The sequence below is a fragment of the Centroberyx gerrardi genome, chromosome 1 (assembly GCF_048128805.1).
Source record: "Centroberyx gerrardi isolate f3 chromosome 1, fCenGer3.hap1.cur.20231027, whole genome shotgun sequence".
In the NCBI taxonomy this organism is placed as follows: Eukaryota; Metazoa; Chordata; class Actinopteri; order Beryciformes; family Berycidae; genus Centroberyx; species Centroberyx gerrardi.
Genome location: NC_135997.1, coordinates 38,036,208 through 38,056,515, shown reverse-complemented (window position 1 = coordinate 38,056,515; position 20,308 = coordinate 38,036,208). Strand labels below are relative to the sequence as shown.

Genomic DNA, 20,308 nt, shown 5'->3' with positions numbered 1-20,308 from the left:
CGTCTCTTTCATAAGTGGCAGAGCTCCACAGCCGAGAGGTTTACTGCCCCCCCTCGCCCCCTCGCCCCCCCGCCCCCTCTCGCCCCCCCGCCCCCCCGCCCCCTCGCCCCCTCGCCCCCTCGCCCCCCTCCTTCTACTCTTCCCATCATTCACCTCCTGTTTTCGCATAGCCCGCTCCCCCCCCCCCCCCCCCCACCTCTCTTCACCTGCCCAACTACAAAGCCGTCCACAGCTCTGTCGGTCCGGCCAGATAAGGTAATCCTGTTCAGTTGGCTGTTAGAGGTCCGGGCCTCTGCTCTGATGAGTGGGACATCTTATCCCCCCCCCCCCCCCCCCCCCTCCCCCTGTATGTTGAGTCGGGGCATCGGCGGCTCAAAGGCTGCTGGGAAATCGGAGGCTTCGAGGAAAAGAAGCTCTCACTCTTTTGTCGCTTTTCATGTTCGCTATCTGTGTGAGTTTGATCGGGACATTTCCTGGAAGCTTTCATCCGCTCAGCGAGAACTGAGCGCTTTACCTCTCATCCGAGCCGCAACCCGAGCCGGGGGGGCGCTCTTTCATCGGCTAAAGCTGATTCTGCTGAAGAATATTTGTTTCTTCTCAATTCTTCACTTTCCTTACTGACTAATTGAACATCCTCTAATAAAATGAGGATCAACTGAGCTGTCAGAGCGGTGTGAGGTTTCTGACATGCAGGACACTTCAGACACAGGAAAAGAAACAAGCATTTTAACAAGTGGAATGGGAGCGGAGCGAGGACTGACCGGGCCGCAGGGGGCGTTCTGCAGCGTGACGGTGAACCTGCCGGAGCCGCGGCTCTTGGCCAGAACGTACTGACAGGTGGCGGGGAAGGTGAAGGTCCGCCCGTCGAACGAGTGGAAAAACATATCTCCGGTCACCGAGCATTCACCTGCGGAGAGGAGACAGGCTTCGTTTAACTTTCATTCATCCAGATAAACTGTTTCTCACCCGCCGGTCACACCGGGAGCCGACCGGTCCGGCCGGTCCGCGGCTCGGGCCCCGGCGGCTCGGGCCCGGCGGCTCGGGCTCGGCGGCTCGGGCTCGGGCCCGGCGGCTCGGGCCCGGCGGCTCGGGCCCGGCGGCTCGGGCCCGGCGGCTCGGGCCCGGCGGCTCGGGCTCGGGCTCGGCGGCTCGGGCTCGGCGGCTCGGGCTCAGCACATGTCCGGTCATCATGTTGTGCAATAATTCAAAACAAAGGGGAAGGAAAAAAGCAGGAGTGAAAGGCCCAGGTCAGGGATTTCCTCCTCCTCCCCCACACCCACCCACACATTCTTATGTTTCTTATTTCTATATTATTGTTGTTATATATTGTAGTATAATGCACATACTTTACATATTTTTATTTGCACATATTTTTATAATGCACATACTTTACATATTTTTATTTTATTGTAGTATAATGCACATATTCTACATATTTTTATATTTATTTTCTTATTTTCTTATTTCTATTTTTCTTATAATTTCTCTATGCCTATATTTATTTCTGTGAGCAACTGCAACAAAACCCAATTTCCCCTCGGGGATCAATAAAGTATTTCCGATTCTGATTCTGATCTGATGCTGGAAGAGCGTTTCTCAGACCGGCGTCTCTAAGCCCGCCTCTCTAAGCTTGTGGCTTCTATTGGATTCTACTCTATAGGACTGTCTCTACTCTACTCTACTGTGCAGCTGTATTTTCCTCCTACAGTCTGAGGGTGAGGAGTATCTGGAAGACAGCTGCAGCGAGTGGGAAAGAGGCAAAAAGAGATGAAAGTCTCCTCGTTCCCCAGCTGGTTCTGGTCTGTTCAACCTGGACCTGACAGTCCAGGTTCACACAGGTTCATACACCTGAATAACTAAAGTGAACACAACTGTCTAGTTTTGCTTATTGTTCCATAAACAAGTCCAGTTGTACTGTGAGGAACATTAATGGGTTCTTACTGTGTGTCCCCTTGTTTTGAGAGTGCAGGTCTGCAGCCAATCAGAAGCTTCTCAGCGGCTCCATAGATAATTATTTCAGTCACATTGGTTTATGTTTCCTCTGTTTTGTTCACGGACATGCTGATAAATGACTACAGTTTCTACACATTACTGTGTAAACACACAGCAGACCGCCGTGTGTCGGGCAGGAACAGAAGTCGTGTGTTTCTGCAGAGTTTCAGATGCAGATCTGATCGACTCTTCGGACACAAACGGACTCAGACTGTAAAGTAAACCAACAGTTCAGCTGAGAGCAGGTTGTCATCAGATGTTTCACTGAACTAAACCCAAAACACCCGAGGAAAACCAAACCACTCCCGCTGTGACCCGTGTGCCGGCGGGACGGACCTGGGCAGCTGGACTCGGTGCAGTTCCACACTCCGCCCAGACAGGTGCTGAAACACAGAGACACAAACCGAACCGGCTCAGATCCATCTGTCGGACATGATGAGGCTTCATTAAGCCTCACGGTCTGATTCGGTCAACAAGGAAAGACCGTCGGCACGATATGAAACGTTTCATCCCAAAATGTTGCTGCCAAATTCATCGGTCAATATCCTGAAAACACTGATGAGTTTATATGCAAATAAAAATGATTTGCAGGCAAATATCTCGAGATAATTTCAGTACTAATTCATATTGTGTTTTACTTTAATGCCAGCAGTCATTTTGTCAGATAAGGTGTCACTTTTTTTTTTTAAATGCGGTAAATCACATCACATCGGAACTAGAAGTCTGTCAGTCAAACCTCCAGCAAACCTGCAGTTTGCTTTAGCTGTAAATCATTCTTCCTGCTTCTCTACTGCAGCACTGATGTTTGTCAAACACAAATATATACTAATATAATTAATAATAAACTTTGTTACAGAAATATTTCTAATAAACTCAAGTGATGAGGCAGTGATGTGTTGTCAGCATGCCGCTCACCAGTTGTTGCATTCCTCCTGCAGCGTCTGTCCAGCAGCGTAAAACATGCCGTGATACTCACAGGGACAGTCAGAGGGGGGGACACACACTCCAGACTCATATATCAGACCTGAGGACAGACAGACAGGCAGAGAGAGAGACAGACAGGCAGTGAGACAGACAGACAGGTAGTGAGACAGAGGGGGGGACACACACTCCAGACTCATATATCAGACCTGAGGACAGACAGACAGGCAGAGAGAGAGAGAGAGAGAGATAGACAGACAGTGAGACAGACAGACAGGTAGTGAGACAGACAGGCAGAGAGACAGACAGACAGGCAGTGAGACAGGCAGAGTGACAGGCAGGCAGGCAGGAAGACACCAGAACAGATAAAATGGAAGAGAGTCACTAAGGGACAAAAGGAAAGAAAAGATTGCTTCTGAAAGGCAGAAGATCAGAGTCAGCTGATAGAGAGGAAAGAGAATAAAAGCAACAATAGAAGCTCTGTTTTCAGTTTCATAGAAACAACAATAGAAGGTTTCTCAGGTTAATAGAAATAACAATAGAAGCTCTATTTTCAGGTCAATAGAAACAACAAAAGTCTATTTTCTGGTCAGTACACTAAAGTGTCTTCTTTGGGACAGAACAAGACAGTTTAACACTTCATCTGTTATTAACATATCTGGTGTTGAAAAGTAACAGAAATGTTTGTTGACTCAAACAACAAAATGTCACTTTTTAAGAGTGTAGAAGCGACACTACGAGGTTTGTTTCCAGGGCAACAGAAAGTGTTTTCAGGTCAGTAGACACGCAGTAGAAGCAGAGTAGAGTCTCACCCTCCGGACAGTAGCATCCGTCCAGACAGGCCAGCTTGCTGTCGATGCACATCCGCTCCACGCTGCAGGAGGCCGGGCAGCAGCTGATGCATTCTCTGTACTGCAGCCCTGCAGCACACTGCTGCTCTGCTCAACACACACACACACACACACACACACACACACACACACACATAGCTTCACTTACTGTCTGTTACAGGCTGCAAGGATTCACTGATAAATCTGAATAACAGACTTTAAACGTCCCATATTCTCTCTGTCCAGAGTTTTATTTTGTGTCTTTCTGTCCATTCAAAGCTGTGTGTGTGGTGTCATGAACCAAAAACACTCTCAATCCATTTTTCCACGTTCATTTTCCAGCATCTCTCTGAGCCTTACCAAGAACAGGCCGTTTCTGTCTCCGTGTCTTTAAGGCTCATTAATATTAACGACCCTCCGTTCCGATCGGCTAACCGTTTCGAGAGCGAAACGTGAGACGCCGCGGCCCGGCGGCTACAGGTAGGGAAAACTCTCCGGTAATAAACGATGACGACCGCTCGACCGCTTTGAAAAAAACACTTTGTTAGTCTATTATTTCTTACAGAAATGATAATGAGCGAACCTTTGTGACGCCGCAAAGTTACGGAAGTCCAAACGGCTCGTTTAGAGGCTCGCTTTTCTAATATGGATTGTGTGGATTTAGTTTTGATATTTCACCATGTTTAGATAGACCATCCATATGTATGGAAGCCCATTCCCGCCGCTCAATAAAATAAAAAACGACTAAATTATTAGTTTTTTTCTCAGAATTCTGACTCTATATCTCGGAATTCTGACTTTTTTTTTCTCTCGCAAAAAAAAAAAAAAGTCAGAAAAGTCTGAGTTATGAAGTCAGAATTCTGAATTCTTTTATTTTATTGAGTGGTGGGAATGGGCTTCCATATATTCTTGCTCACAGTTAAAAACTGAATAATGTACTGTACTAATGTACTTCTTTTTTCTTTTTTAACTTTACTGTAATTGTTATGTTGTTGACCTGCCCGGGGACTACAGATGGAAATTAGCCTCTTGGCTAACTCTGACACATTTACATTGAAGTGTGAACTAAAATGTTGATTGATGTGTACTGTCCCTGCCAAATAAATCTTAAATAAAAATCAAAAATCAAAATAATAAAAGCAGAATTTACATACGAGTGCACCAACAGCTGTATAAAAAGTATGCAGAACAAATAAACATGTAAAACATACAAGTTTGCAGACAAATATAAATTCTTTTAACGAACACTGTGAAAGCAGGCGGGGGCGGAGCCCGGGGAACGTACCACACTGCGGGACGTCCTGCCTCCAGCCGTGCAGCGGGCGGTCGGCGTGGGCGCAGGCCCGGGCGTACTCACTGAACACCTGGCACACCGCTTCGCCGTTAGGACCCGACCTTCACCGCACGAAAACACAGACAAGGACTTTGAGGTGAGCCAGGAGAGGCGGAGCCACAGACAGGTGGACTGACACACAGACAGGTGGACTGACACACAGACAGGTACACTGACACACAGACAGGTGCACTGACACACAGACAGGTGGACTGACACACAGACAGGTGCACTGACACACAGACAGGTGGACAGACACACAGACAGGTACACTGACACACAGACACACAGACAGGTGCACTGACACACAGACAGGTACACTGACACACAGACACACAGACAGGTGGACAGACACACAGACAGGTACACTGACACACAGACACACAGACAGCTGTGTTCCATCATAAAGTCTGAATACACAACAAGCAGCTAGAAGCAGAGAGCAGCTGAGTCAGCTTGTTGTGGTGTGGCTGTAGATCCATTCAGTAACGTTCTCAGTAAAAGTGAATAGTGTGATAAGGTGGATTTGGTTACTGTGACACAGTAAACTGTCTTGTCTTTAGCCCTAGTCTCTACTCCAAAACACTCTGAGTTGTAGCTTGAGAAGAGTCAGCTCAGTTAACCTGAACAAACTGTTAGCTAGCTAACTAGCAGCAAACACACTGATGTTAATGTGAACACGCTAACGCTAGCTGCTGCTAGATACGTTAGCTAGTGTGCTAATCGGATGTGTTAACAACAAGACAGTGATGTTAGCTGACCAGATGCTATGGTTAGCTAGCTAACAAGCTGACATTATCTAAACACTAAATCAATCAGATGGATCAGTGATGAAATGATCAGTTCAGTCAGAAACAGAAACAGAGTCTCAGCATCCTGACAGTTTTCCATTAAAGAGAAAAAAATAAGAAGAATAAAACCTAAAGGGGAGGAAGAGGGGATCCAGGCCGGGACACAGAACAGTCAAGCTTTTCACATTCTCTATATCCAATATTTCAATTGGCTTGACCTGACTAACACCCCCCCCCCCCCAGACCTCTGTTCCTGTTTATTATGATCAGGACGAGATCCGCTGTGTTTCTAATTATATTTTAGTTTTAATTGTATGTTTTGTTATCTTTCTCTTCACATCCTTTGTCACCTCTCTTCTCTCCAACCCACACCTCTACTCTCTGCTGCTGCACCTATCCATCTTCTTTATCTTTATCATTCTTTTATCGATCTTTATCTTTATTGATGTTCCTGTGGGGGTTAGGGTGTGAGTCCGGTCCGGTCCGGTCCGGTGAGGGTCTTACAGGCAGAGGTCGTTGGAGCAGCTGGACATGTAGGACAGCGGACTGACGAAGTCGTGGCAGATCTGGAACGGCGGCTCCAGCAGCATCGAGCAAACCTCCTCCACCTTCTGTCAGAAACACAAAGACTTTCCATCATCACTGAAAACTGAACTGGACTCCCTCCAATATGCCCTGTTAATAATAATAATAATAATAATAATCATAAACTTTATTTATAGAGCACAAAACACAGTTCCAAAGTGCTTTACAATTAAAAGGGAAAAACAAAATAAAATGTATTCAAATTAATTAGAAATTAATAAATAAATGAATTAGTAGAAACCAGTGACTTAAAATAGTTTAAGATACTTTAACATACTAACCAAAAATAGGTATAATAAAAGAAAAAAAAAGACCTGCACTGTAAAAAATGTCCTTCATGTGACCTTCAGTGATTCAGTTCTGCTTTGACTCCTGAAATCTTTTTTTTCTTTAAAATGTGTCAAAATGAAAGAAAAAGATGTCGTCCTGCTGACAGATCTGAAGTCTCGGTGAGCTCACCAGCAGCACATGGGCGTCGACTGCAGCGCAGGGCGAAGGGAAGCCAGAAGGCACCATGGGACATCGCGCCTCGTGCGGCTCCGCCTCCACCCAGCTGTTCCCAAACATGTCGATGTCATGAGTCAGCACACCTGGAGAGAGACGCTTCAGGTCAGACACAGCCTGCGCTGACGTGAGGTGAAATGAGAACGATGTCTTTACCTACAAGTCTGATCTGTGCAGGAGACAGGATGTAGTTTGATTTTGTGTCTTGAGGTCCGTTCAAAGCCGTGTGGGTGGTGTCATGAACCAAAAACACTTCAATCCATCTTTGTGATTTTTTTTTATGTGTGTGGATTTAGTTGGCGACCGTGCGTTTTGATGCTTTCACCATGTTTAGATAGACCATCCAACTCCTTTATCATCTCAGAGTCCTGCTTTACACCATGTGGACCTTTAAGATCTTAAGCCTGAATCCCGGTTGAGACGGTCTCAGTGTCTGGGGGTTCGTACCGTAGCTGGTCTTCAGGTCGTCCTGCACGTCGGCGTTGAAGTTCCCGCACAGGCCGCAGGTCCGGCCCACGAACTCGGGGCTGAGCTTGATGTAGACGGAGCCGGCGCGGCCGTCCCAGGCCAGCGTGAAGCCGTGCTGCCGCGTCACCAGGACGTACCGCGAGATGCGCTGCAGCTGCACGTCGTGGATGTGATGCGGCAGCTGCAGGCTGCAACACACACAGCCCAAACAGCTCGCCTGTCAGCTGCTGATACACACTGTGTTATCAATATAAAGCCTGACTGCATCTAATGATCAGCAATCAATCACACAGCAGAGAAGATCTCAATATCCATGGTAAGTCTTAATGTTAGTGTTATATTGACTTGGCTGTAAATAAAAACTGTCGGTAAATCCATAAATGTTATATATTATATTATTTAACACATTTACACTCTGCTGAACTGAAGCAGCAGCATCTGTTAACATGACCAACAATTGTTTGTATTATATTTTACAGCTTTTATTGTTTTAAGATTTTATTATTTCTTCTATTTTTTTATTGTTTTTCTTTGTCCCTGCTGCATTATGTTAATAATTTCCCCACGAGGATCAAAAAGTTTTATCTTAGCTGCTCAGTGAATGAAACAGACAAATGAAAAAGTATTTCTAAAACAATTTCCTGCGTTCCTCCGCTGACCTTTGACCTTTGAAGGTGATGTTGTCCCTGTGCAGCCGGACCTCGCCCTCCGCCGGCAGGAAGAGGCTGACGGAGCGGCGGCAGGCGTAGTGGGCGGAGCCACAGGCCGGGTCGTTGTGGATCTGCGGGTCAAACGAGACGCGACATGGAGGGAAGTGAGCTGAGAATCTGCTGACTCATCCTTATTACAAAACAAATGTCATGTGATCAGTCTCAGATTTCTGATGCCAGGTTATTGACGAAGTGCCTCAAGTCTTGAGGCTCAAGTCTCAAGTCAAGTCTCAAGTCTAAATGTAGATTACCAAGTCAAGTCCAAGTCAAGTCCAAGTCATTAATGTCAAGTCTCAAGTCTAAATGTAGAACAGCAAGTCAAGTCAGAACAAATCAAGAGTCCAGTATCAATTTAATATCTTAAAGAAAACTAAATATCTAGGACTTTTCAATGCAATATGGTTTTAATAGGATAAAAACTTGGTAAGAGCATCATGAGTTTGATTTCTATAATCAGTTTCAACTTCAATAAATTCAATCATTCCATACAAATTCAGAAAACAGAATTTAAATTCAGTCGTCTGCTGGAACAAATCTCATCACTTTCAATCTAAGTCATTTACACAAACACAAGATCTCAAGTCAAGACTTTAGAAACCTTTTCAAGTCATCAAAGTACAAGTCAGAGTCAAGTCCCAAGTCACCAGAACCCAAGTCAAGTCAAGTCTCAAGTCTTCTCTTCATGCATCACGTCAAGACTCAAGCAGTTAAAACTGAGACTCGAGTCCAAGTCATGTGACTCCAGTCCCCACCTCTGGATATTACCATTAGCTACTTGTGACTGGACACACACACACACACACATACACACACACACACACACACACACACACACACACCGGCAGTTCCAGCTGCTCAGTGACTTGAGGTGCTGCAGCGACTCGTATCACAACACATTCCAGCTCCGGAGCCTCGTTCTCGAGCCAAAACAGCAAATGCCAAAGCAGTTTATTTTATTTATTTATTTATTTTGTTATTCCAGTATTTAACAGTTCAGATTTAACTCTTTATGAGCCAGAGAGCAGCTGCTGTCATCTGGAAGACTAAAGACTAAATCAGGCTGCAGAACACTGCTGCTGGGAAGCCTGCTTTCAGTGTTACTTCTGAGATACTACACACACACACACACACACACACACACACACACACACACACACACACCGCTGTGTTTGGCATTCCTGAGGAAGGTGCAGGTGTATCCACTAAAGAAGAAAATGTCATCTCCTCCTCCTGGTTTCTACAGTTCATGTCCTTTCTGAAGCTACAGTCAGTCAGTCTGCTTCAGCTGGAAAGACAGACAGAGAGCTTTTATTTTGAAAGAATGCCGAGTTTTGAACCTGAGGCTCACCAGTGTGCCGACGCCTATATGAACCGGTTCAGATGTGATGTAGACTTGGTGTCTGGACTGGGATACGGGGGTTTGAAGGGTTTTCATCAGGAACATGTAATCCTTTCATTTCAATTAAAACATGAAAATCAACGAGGTTTTCACCCGACAACGACAATAAATACACTATAATGTAACATTTTAAGATTTAATTAGCTTATATGCGCCCCGCACCCCTTTTTTATTTTTGTATTTACCTACTTTACCTACTTTTATATTTACCTACTTATTTATTATTTCCTTTCTCGCTTTCCATGAACTGGGTGGAACTTGTATTTTGTTTAAAACATCATTTATTTCACCCAGTGTGTTCTTGTTGTATCCTGTTTTATATTTTAATTATTAATGTCATGTTCGTTATTATTATTATTCTTATTCTTATTCTTATTATTCTTATCATTATTATTATTATTATTATGGTACTATCAGCATGAACAGTCAGAATACACTGTGATCTCCAGTGTTCCCTCTCTGTTTCCCATGCAGAGACACAGTATCTGTTTCTCTATCTGCCTTTTTGGGGGAACAAAGTCCAGGTTTGTTGCGGATGTTTTCAAGGCATCGTGGGTAATTGCAGTATTTAATGGTAATTGACTCTAATAACCAGATAGCTTTCACTAATCTTCAGAGCAAATCTTCTCCTGAGGCGAAGACTGAACCTGGTGGAAGGCGGTAAGAGGAGAGCGCTGAGTCGGCGGGCGCGGGGGAACCGACCTGGACGGAGATGCCGGGCGGAGCGGCGTGGGCGGCGTCCTCGCAGTCCCGCAGCAGCGTGTAGGAGCAGCGGCCGGGGAAGTAGTAGTACAGACCGTCGAACGTCTCGAAGTTGTACTGACCCCAGCTGCGACACGTCATCTCCCTCTCGAAGCCCGGGTTCGGAACTGCAAACACAGAAGAAGAAGAAGAAGAAGAAGAAGAAGAAGAAGATGATTCATCACTGAAGCTCCATCTAATACAGTGATTCTCAACCTTTTTCATATCAAGCACCCTAATTTAGTCCACATCAGAGCCACAGACCACATTTGATGAGATTTTGTCTCTCGGACCCAAATCTGAGAATATTTTTATTGTTGATTTTGTCTGTAACAACAGAACAGTCATTCTTCTACATTCTCTAATTGTGTTAACTTGTTTCTTGTACATTAAATAACGCTGAAGTTTAACAATTCAGTTTGCTGGGGACCCCCTGGAACCCCCTCAGGGACCCCTGGTGGTCCCCGGACCCCACGTTGAGAACCACTGATCTAACATACACTCACCGGCCACTTTATTAGGTACACCTGCTTATTAACACAAACAGCGATTCATGTGGCTGCAACTCAATATTTAAAGCAGCAGACATGATGAAGCGGTTTACAGCATCAGAAACACTTTCACACTGCAGTCTGTGGAGTTTACAGAGGAAACAGCTTGTTAATGAGAGAGGTCAGAGGTCAGAGGTCAGAGGAGAACAGACAGTCAGTACAGCAGTGGAGAGCAGAAGGGCATCTGAACACACAGGTTGTTGTTCGTTATGACGAACGGATGACCAGCCGCTGCTGGAGAGGCGTACCTAATAAAGTGGCCGGGGAGTGGACAGGTGACATTACAGTCTCTCTGTGTTTTACCTGTCTGACACCTGTGTCCGGTGGCCTGGTACCGGCTGCAGTCGCAGGAGTCGGGCTGAACGCAGCGGCCGCCGTTCAGACAGGGAAACACACAGGGATCTGAACACAGAACACACACACACACACACACACACACACACACACACACTGTGAAACCTGAACACACTGAACACACTCCTCCTGAACAGGACTTTAAAGCTCTGACAGAATAAAGCTTACAGAACGGTGGAAGTAACTAACTACATTTACTACATTTTTAAAGTCAGTACTTTCCCTTCAGGCCATCTCTCCTGCAGTTTTGTCCTTCAGTCCATTTTAAATCCATCCATCACAGAACAGATTGTGTCTCTCCATCAGCAACAGAAACTGGATCAACAGAAACTGGATCAACAGAAACTGGATCAACAGAAACTGACAAACTGTGGATCCATTCACAGTGAGAAGAGGAATCTGACTTTACTTTGTTTCTGCACTTTATTTTGTCATTTCTAATGTTTCCAGTGAAAAGAATCTAGTTTGAACTCTGACCTCTCTCCTGTTAGAACCACATGGAAAAGATCACAGCTAACAACGTTCTCTGTTCTAAAGAGGAACTCAGGAACTTTTACTTCTACTTACACTGTCAGAAGTTTGGACCCACCTGATTAAATGTTCTGTGTTCTTCATTCTCTTAAAGCCATTTTGATCTAAAGGATTCTGCTTAAATGCTTGAAATGAGTTTCTTAGACAAATATAAATAGTGAAGTTGATCCTAAGTTTGATTTTTTTTCCAAAGCCTTTGCAAAGGGCGACTACTTTAAAAAATCTAAAATATAAGATCGTTTTGATTTGTTTAGCACTTTTTTGGTCGCTGCATAATTCCATTTGTGTTATTTCATAATTTTGATGTCTTTACTATTATTATAAAATGTGGAAAATAGTAACTTTTGACAGGCAGAACAGAAGTCACATATCAGTAACAGTATTTCTACTTTCTACTTTCTATTTGAGAAGGACATTTTAGTTCTCTTTCCACCACTGAGCTGATGTAGACTTAAGACTTGCTTAGTTCAGAGTCTCTGCAGCCCCCCCCCCCCTCCTCTGGACCCCCCCCCCCCCCCCCCTCCTCTGGACCCCCCCCCCCCCCCCCCCCCCCCCTCCTCTGGACCCCCCCCCAGCGAGCGGTGGCTGCTCATCCCTCCTTCACACCAGCTGCTCAGTGTGTCTGCTCAGTCAGCCTCGGCCTGCAGGAACCAGCTGACACTCAGATCAGATAAACTCTCCTGCAGGACAGAGGCTTCGCTTGTTCTGCAGTCTGACCGAATGGCAGCTTGAGCAGTTTGAAACTTCGCTAAAACTTTATTTCAGTCGTCAGGACTCTCAACATGTCCGCTGACAGCAACATGTACTCATTACCAAGCCAAACCCTTCCATTTTACCCCTGAAATGTCCTTAATTTCTCCATTACATGAGCATTAATTATCCATTACAAATAACAGATTTAAAAAAGTAAGGGTTAGTATCATGGGTTTTTAAAGGATCTACTCGTGGGTTGATTAGCAATTAAAGGATTTTTTTAATGCCTTTTTTACATGGTTTATTAATGAGTTATTAATGGAAAGTTCCTGTCTCCCTGAATTTTTCATTATATTAGAAAGTAAGCAGTCAGACATTAAGGGGAGTTTAAGGAGTCTCGATGGGATCTTCTCCATTAATAACTCCCTTAACTGATTTTAAGGCGATTTTGCATCAATTAAGGGGTGAATTATAATGTAAATAAGTCGCCTGCAGACGAGGGAGTCATGTTTCACCAAGTTCCTCCCCCATCACTCCTCCAATCAGAGCGCCTCCTTCAAGATCTGCAGTGCGATGCTGAAGTTGTATTCTGCTGTGCATCGGGAAGTCAGTTCCTGTCTCTGGAGCTTTGTTTTGTTACAGAAAAATGAATCAACAAAGGGAAAAACATGCAGCATAACTGTTAAAGATGTGAAAAATATGTCAGTCTGTTAGTATTTGCTAACAGACTGCTCTTGAAGAAACTCCATAAGCAACAGCTAAGAGTTGTTTAGTTGTTGTCTGTCAGTGAAGCTCCAGCAGGGTCAAACTGTCTGAACTCACTGAATAACATGATGGGGGAGGAGCTTGGTGAGACATGGCCCCGCCCCTCTGTCTGACGGACAGTTTTACACAAGTGCGCAGTACCTGGGACTCGGCCTGTTTTTTTACCCAGCAGTACCTGGGACTCGGCATGTTTTTTTACCCAGCAGTACCTGGGACTCGGCATGTTTTTTTACCCAGCAGTACCTGGGACTCTGCCTGTTTTTTTACCCAGCAGTACCTGGGACTCGGCATGTTTTTTTACCCAGCAGTACCTGGGACTCGGCATGTTTTTTACCCAGCAGTACCTGGGACTCGGCATGTTTTTTACCCAGCAGTACCTGGGACTCTGCCTGTTTTTTACCCAGCAGTACCTGGGACTCTGCCTGTTTTTTACCCAGCAGTACCTGGGACTCGGCCTGTTTTTTTACCCAGCAGTACCTGGGACTCGGCCTGTTTTTTACCCAGCAGTACCTGGGACTCGGCCTGTTTTTTACCCAGCAGTACCTGGGACTCGGCCTGTTTTTTACCCAGCAGTACCTGGGACTCGGCCTGTTTTTTACCCAGCAGTACCTGGGACTCGGCATGTTTTTTACCCAGCAGTACCTGGGACTCGGCATGTTTTTTACCCAGCAGTACCTGGGACTCGGCATGTTTTTTACCCAGCAGTACCTGGGACTCGGCGCAGCGACGCTCTCACAGCTTCCTTCGACTGTCTGGACAGAAACGAAGCGTTGACTGCAGATTGGACAGCTGACAAGGAACTGGCTGCTGTGGTGACTGAGCTGGTTGGTGATTGGTTGGATGGTGCTGAACTGGTTGGTGATTGGTCTGAGGATGTTGAGGTGGATGATAATTGGTTTCCTGGTGTTGAGCTGATTGTTGATTGCTTTGATGGCATTGAACTGACTCGTGATTGGTTGGATGTTGTTATGCTGGTTGGTAGTTGGCTGGATGTTGTTGAGCTGGCTCTTGATTGGCTGGATGTTGTTGAGCTGGCTGTTGATTGGCTGGATGTTGTTGAGCTGGCCGTTGATTGGCTGGATGTTGTTAAGCTAGCTGTTGATTGGCTGGATGTTGTTGAAGTGGCTGTTGATTGGCTGGATGCTGTTGAGCCTGTTGGTGATTGGTTGGATGGTGTTGTGCTGGTCAGTGATAGGTTAGATGTAGTTGAGCTGGCATGTGATTGGTCAGATAAGACCTTGCCTGCTGTTGAGCTAGTTGGTGATTGGCTGGCTGGTGATTGGCTGGATGCTGTTGAGCTGGCTGTTGATTGGTCATTTAAGATCTTGCCCGGTGCTGAGCTTGTTGGTGATTGGTTGGATGGCGTTGTGCTGCTCAGTGATAGGTTAGATGGTGCTGAGCTGGCATGTGATTGGTCAGATAAGACCTTGCCTGGTGCTGAGCTGGCATGTGATTGGTCAGATAAGACCTTGCCTGGTGCTGAGCTGGCATGTGATTGGTCAGATAAGACCTTGCCTGGTGCTGAGCTGGCACGTGATTGGTCAGGTAAGGAGTCGCCTGGCGTGGCGGCTGGCGTCCGCTCTGAGCTGACGGCGGTCAGGTCGGGCGCGGCGGCCGCCCGGCTTCCTGCCGGCCTGGAGGAAGTGATGTTGGTTTGTAACACAGCGGCTGCTGTCTGAAGCTCCTGAAGAGAAACAAACAAACCAACAAGAAACTATTCAGCCACAATTTGATCCTGGACCGACCAAACATATTAAATCCGATCATTTACACATCGGAGCCTCGGCGGCGTTTGGCAAAGTGAGCGAGCCGCTGAGAACCATTTGGTTTTCTGCAAACCAAAACTAAGTCTTTGTAACGCAAGCCGATTCTCTTAATTAATCGCGCTAAAGTTCCCCGACTTCAATATTAAATTAAGCAAAGCCGAGAAACAAGCTCAGCTCTCGGGTGACAGATTAATAAAGATTTGATTAAAATGTCGGACATCCAAACGTTTTACAATTCTGTGTTTTGTTTTGGTGAAATTCCTCCCAGAATTACAGCAGCTGGAGCCAAACGGTCCGAAGTGCCGAGGAGGAAGAGAGCAGCGCTGGAAACAGAGAGGCTGGGAGAAAAGAACTGTCATCCGGCCTTCATTAATAACTGCTGTGTGACTGCAGCACAGGTTCCCATCCAGGTGACACACACACACACACACACACACACACACACCGTTCTGTTTGCTTTGTTAGATTTGTTAGTTGGATCCGCAGCAGGAGGAACAGTCTGTCCTCCTCCAGACCGAACTGGACGGAGCGTCGACTGCAGGATTACAGATTTCCCGTTTCTCCGAACCAAACCAGGTCCAGATCAGATTTATCAGCTTTTATTAAACATCAGATATCATCTCCTCTGATATGATCCTGGTTCCTCCTGACCAGATACAGAAAAACATGCTGGAACCTGACAGGACATTTGATTTTCTTTACGTTATTTTTTAAATTTAATTGGTCAATAATGATTTTTGAATTAATGAATGAATTAATTCTTCATTTAAAGGCAGTAATGTATCCCAGAGTTTCCCTACTATTGAATAGGTGTGTGTGTGTGTGCTGAATACTGGGAATCTTTGTGCATAAAAACAGTCAAATTTGAAGATACTGAATATCAGCACAAAATATCAGCTATGGACAGTTTCAATACAAAAATATGGGTATCAGTATTGGCCTTCGAAAACCAATTCTGTTCAAACGGAGTCACGGCTCTGATGAGTTTTAGTGTCCCGTGATGTTTCAGAGGCTTTTCACACACTGAATACTTGGGATTTTTTGGCATGAAAATGTCAGATTTAAAGATTTTATCAGCTGTTTGCAACTTGAGTCTAAAAATATCAGTATCAGTCGATCTGTTCCAAACCAGCGAGCCGCGGACACCTGAGCCCCAAACCACGGCTTTCACCTGAAAGGGCAGGGACACAGCAGGGGGGGCGGGGGGGGTGGTTACTATGGGATATTAATTATTGATCAGTATCAGAGACAGTGTGACTGTGAGTGGGAACAGCAGGAGGAACTCAGCGCTGCTCCAGTTTGTCACATCGCTTCCATTAAAGGCAAAACTGCAGTTCAGAGATCAGACAGATACAGCTGCTGCCTGTGTGTGTGTGTGTGTGTGTGTGTGTGTGTGTGTGTGTGTGTGTGTGTGTGTGTGTGTGTGGAGGGGGGTGCTAATTGCTTTGTTGGTCCTACAGTTTAGTGTTGTGGATTCTCACGCCTCTCTGTGCCGGAGGGAAACGGGACAAAAGCAGCGGCTGATGGAGCCGATAGCAGCCGGGACACAACAGTTCAGCCACTCTATATTCCTGCTGGGACACTAATCTGCTGCAAAGTCTGTTAATACTTTCTGTTTCCAAGTCATTACATGTTTTCTGATATGAAATCAGTTTGGATCATTTCATAATTTGAAGAGTTTCCTTGCAAAATGAGATATAATCTATTCTGACAAAACAAAACAAACAAAAAGGCAGGTAAAAAAGTAAAAATAACTTTTTATATGATAGTTTTATATAAAAGTTCTCAGGCTTTTTCTTCCTGAAGTGAAGCAGCAGAACGAGGAACAGTCTGCTGATGTTTAGATCGATCGATCTAACTGATCAAACCAGTCTGACGTAGATCTTTCTATTTCTGTATCTATATATACATCAATATATGTATATATTTATATCTGCATCTATATATACATTTATATACATACATTTATATCTTCATATTTATATCTATATATCTAGCTATACATATACACACATTTATATTTATATTTATATTTATATCTACATCTATATCTATATTTATATTTATATTTATATTTATATCTACATCTACATCTATATCTATATTTATATTTATATTTATATCTATATTTATATATACATCTATATCTATATTTATATCTATATCCATGTTCTGGGTGCTGCTTTAGAGGATGAACCATCTGTGCGGTTTGGAAACACTGGGAACACTGGGAGTCCCGTCCCGTCCTGGAACAGACAGGACAGGACAGACAGGACAGGCAGGACAGGCAGGACGGGACAGACAGGGTGCAGGGTGTTTCGGGGAGCAGGGTGTCTGTCTGTCTCTCTGTCTGTCTGTCTGTCTGTCTCTCTCTGTCTGTCTGTCTGTCTGTCTGTCTGTCTGTCTGTATCTGCAGTGTGTGAAACCTACCTGGCCTCCCTGGGAAGAGGTGTCCCATTTCTGCAGCATTATCCTGCTGCTGCCGCTGGACAGAGAGAGAGACAGAGAGAGAGAGAGAGAGAGAGAGAGAGAGAGAGAGAGAGAGAGAGACAGACAGACAGACAGAGAGAGAGAGAGAGAGAGAGAGAGAGAGAGAGAGACAGACAGACAGACAGAGAGACAGAGAGAGAGAGAGACAGAGGGAGAACAAGGCCCGGTTTGTTCTGCTGCTAAACACTGAGCTGAGACACACTGAGCTGACCACAGGTGGTAATGATGATGATGATGATGATGATAATAATAATAACAATAATAATAATAATTATTATTATAATAATAATATGAATGTTAACAATAATACAAAATAAAATAAATGTTATGATTTTAATATTAAAAATGAACTCACTTATCAAAGTCATTCCAGTTAGAAATGTTCACTCTGTCAACACCGCAGGAAATTTGCACTGGAATTAAAAAATAAATAAATACATAAATAAAAAACAACGAAAAGTCCAGAAAATCACTCTGATTTTCTGAAATGTGAACATTCTGAGAAGTTCATTAAATGAATCTGACAGAGAAATCAGTCGGATTTTCTGAAAGTGAACAAAACCAATAAAACCGCGAACACAGTAGAAACAGATTTGTGAAAATAGATTTGAATAAACTGCAGGTAGAATAAGAAGAGCTGCCGAACATAAAGCACATGTCAGGTAACTCAGGTGAACCCGCTCCACACCGAGCCGAGCCGAGCCGAACCAGGCTATTAAACATTTTGCGTTTTATAAATTCTACTGCAGATAGAAAATTAATTCTGCAGGTTTTCCTTCTGGATTTCTCCAAATCTTTCACGCAGAAACAACTTTTCATCTCTGCTGTAACCAAAGCTGAAAGCAGTCAGATGTCCTGCAGGTCTTACCTTGATAAATTAGCATCAAATAAATAGATAAGAGCTGCAGAAGCCTTTTCCAGCTCAGACTGGAATAGGGATCCATTCGTGGTTCCGGGCTGAACTGGTTTATCTGGACCATCCGCGCATCGTCCCGGACCGCCTGGACTCTCTCTGCGGCTCCCTGCGCCTCTCCATCCGGCTGATCCAGGACCGGCCCGACACCGCTACAAGAACCCGGCGCACCTGCTCATTAGCATAAAATATGCACAGGTGGGCGCGCAGGTAGGCGGGGAAGACATGACGTGGCAGAGGAAAATCACTCTAATGTTCCTCTAATCTAGTCCTATAGAGACTTTAGCGAGTTTACAGCGAGCTGCGGTCTGTAGATCAACTGACCTGCAGTCAGTGAACAGAAACAACAGCAGAAACTAAAATCAGTCACATTTTCAGTGAAGAATTCAGTTCATTGTTACATGATGCGGTTTATGTCCAAAACATTTATGTGAGCCTTCAAAGGTGAACTAAGTTTAGACGGTTCCTATGATATTCTTATGATATTCCTATAGGGACTTGCTGTGTGTCCGCAGTGACTTCTGGTATATATATATTTTTTTATCTCCTATGACTTTACTAGTATATTCCCATGATATCCCTATAGGGGCTCATCATGTTGCTGTGTTATTATATTATATATTAATGTAGTTTACAGGTTGTTATTGATGCCTGCAGCTCTGCAGTGCAGCATGTTTAAAACCCTTTTAATCTGACAGACTCTATAAATTCATAGCATAACATTAAGTATGTTATATGAGTTAAACTCTTTTAAACAGGATCACTTAGTGCTGTTGTGGAAATCTAATGGATTGAAGCCCTTTGAGATGCTGGTGATAAACTTCTATATAAACAAACATGACTTGACTTTTTGTTCATATTGGTGTTTTGTTTTTTTTTGCCTTATGATGATCACTGACTGGAGGTCAGATTTTAACCTCCTCTATTTAACACTGCCTCTGGTTAAAATGCAACAATGATCTGACAGGTTACCTATTAATTTCTGTTGCCTGTCAGTTCCTCATACAAATAAATACCTAATAAATATCAAATAAATATCAATAAACAGCAGATCCAGCTGTCAGGCCGCTGTTTCTGTTTGCTGATCAGTTTTAAAAGAAGCAAACTTACAAAACTTCAATAAACTGTCAAATAAACTCCTGACAGGTTTAACACCGAGTCAGTCTGCTGATAATTTATCACTTCTATCATTTCTAATGAACAGATCTGACAGAACAAACCTCCTCTCCTCCTGCAGCGCCCCCACGTGGCCAAGACTCAGGAGAATGGAGATTACATGCATGAAAATTAAAACTGTAAGAAATAAAAAAGGAGCTCTAAGTTCACGATACTCAGTTAAGTAAGTGAGTAAGTAAAGTTTATTTATACAGCACCTTTCACAGTGCAAAGTCACAAAGTGCTTCACAGGAGTAAAATAGTTAAAATAAGATCATCAAATAGTAAGAAACAATAAAACATAAAAACAAAGGACATAAAAACACACAGAAATACAGACACAAGAGGCAGACAGAGGCCAGTCTGAACAGATGAGTCTTCAGCTGCTTTTTAAAAGTGTCAACAGACACCGCAGATCTTAAGTCCAGTGGAAGAGCGTTCCACAGTTTAGGAGCCACAATCTCAAAGCCTCCATCACCTTTTGTTTTGAGTCTGGAGCGAGGGACGAGCAGTCAGCCTGGTCAGACCTGAGTGACCTGCTGGTGCTGTAGGGATGGAGCAGGTCAGGTGTACTCAGCTGCCTGACCATGCAGGGCTCTATATGTGATTACAAGAACCTTAAATTGATCCTAAACTTGATGGGAAGCCAGTGTAAGGAAGCTAAGATGGGTGTGATGTGAGACGTCCTGCTGGACCTGGTCAGCAGCCTCGCAGCAGCGTTCTGGACCATCTGGAGACGGTCCAGGGATGACTTGCTGAGGCAGGTGAAAAGGGAATTACAGTAGTCCAGGCGGGATGATATGAAGGCATGAATAA

The 20,308-nt window shown here is 44.4% G+C and overlaps 1 protein-coding gene across 1 annotated transcript in view; it reads right to left on the bottom strand.

The window, feature by feature from the left end:
• The window catches only part of otog (otogelin), a 69,661-nt gene extending 52,258 nt beyond the window's left edge, over positions 1 to 17,403 (bottom strand). Inside the window, exons 1-15 of the mRNA XM_078284454.1 lie at positions 17,365 to 17,403; positions 14,679 to 14,852; positions 14,115 to 14,244; positions 13,877 to 14,035; positions 11,129 to 11,227; positions 10,236 to 10,402; positions 8,084 to 8,205; positions 7,404 to 7,612; positions 6,912 to 7,042; positions 6,372 to 6,478; positions 5,029 to 5,138; positions 3,726 to 3,851; positions 2,908 to 3,016; positions 2,329 to 2,375; positions 762 to 907 (exon numbers count right to left, since the gene is read on the bottom strand). Of these exons, the coding sequence (XP_078140580.1) occupies positions 762 to 907; positions 2,329 to 2,375; positions 2,908 to 3,016; positions 3,726 to 3,851; positions 5,029 to 5,138; positions 6,372 to 6,478; positions 6,912 to 7,042; positions 7,404 to 7,612; positions 8,084 to 8,205; positions 10,236 to 10,402; positions 11,129 to 11,227; positions 13,877 to 14,035; positions 14,115 to 14,244; positions 14,679 to 14,852; positions 17,365 to 17,403 (1,875 nt within the window). The remainder of the gene's footprint in view (positions 1 to 761; positions 908 to 2,328; positions 2,376 to 2,907; positions 3,017 to 3,725; positions 3,852 to 5,028; positions 5,139 to 6,371; positions 6,479 to 6,911; positions 7,043 to 7,403; positions 7,613 to 8,083; positions 8,206 to 10,235; positions 10,403 to 11,128; positions 11,228 to 13,876; positions 14,036 to 14,114; positions 14,245 to 14,678; positions 14,853 to 17,364) is intronic.
• Between the last annotated feature and the right edge of the window lie 2,905 nt (positions 17,404 to 20,308).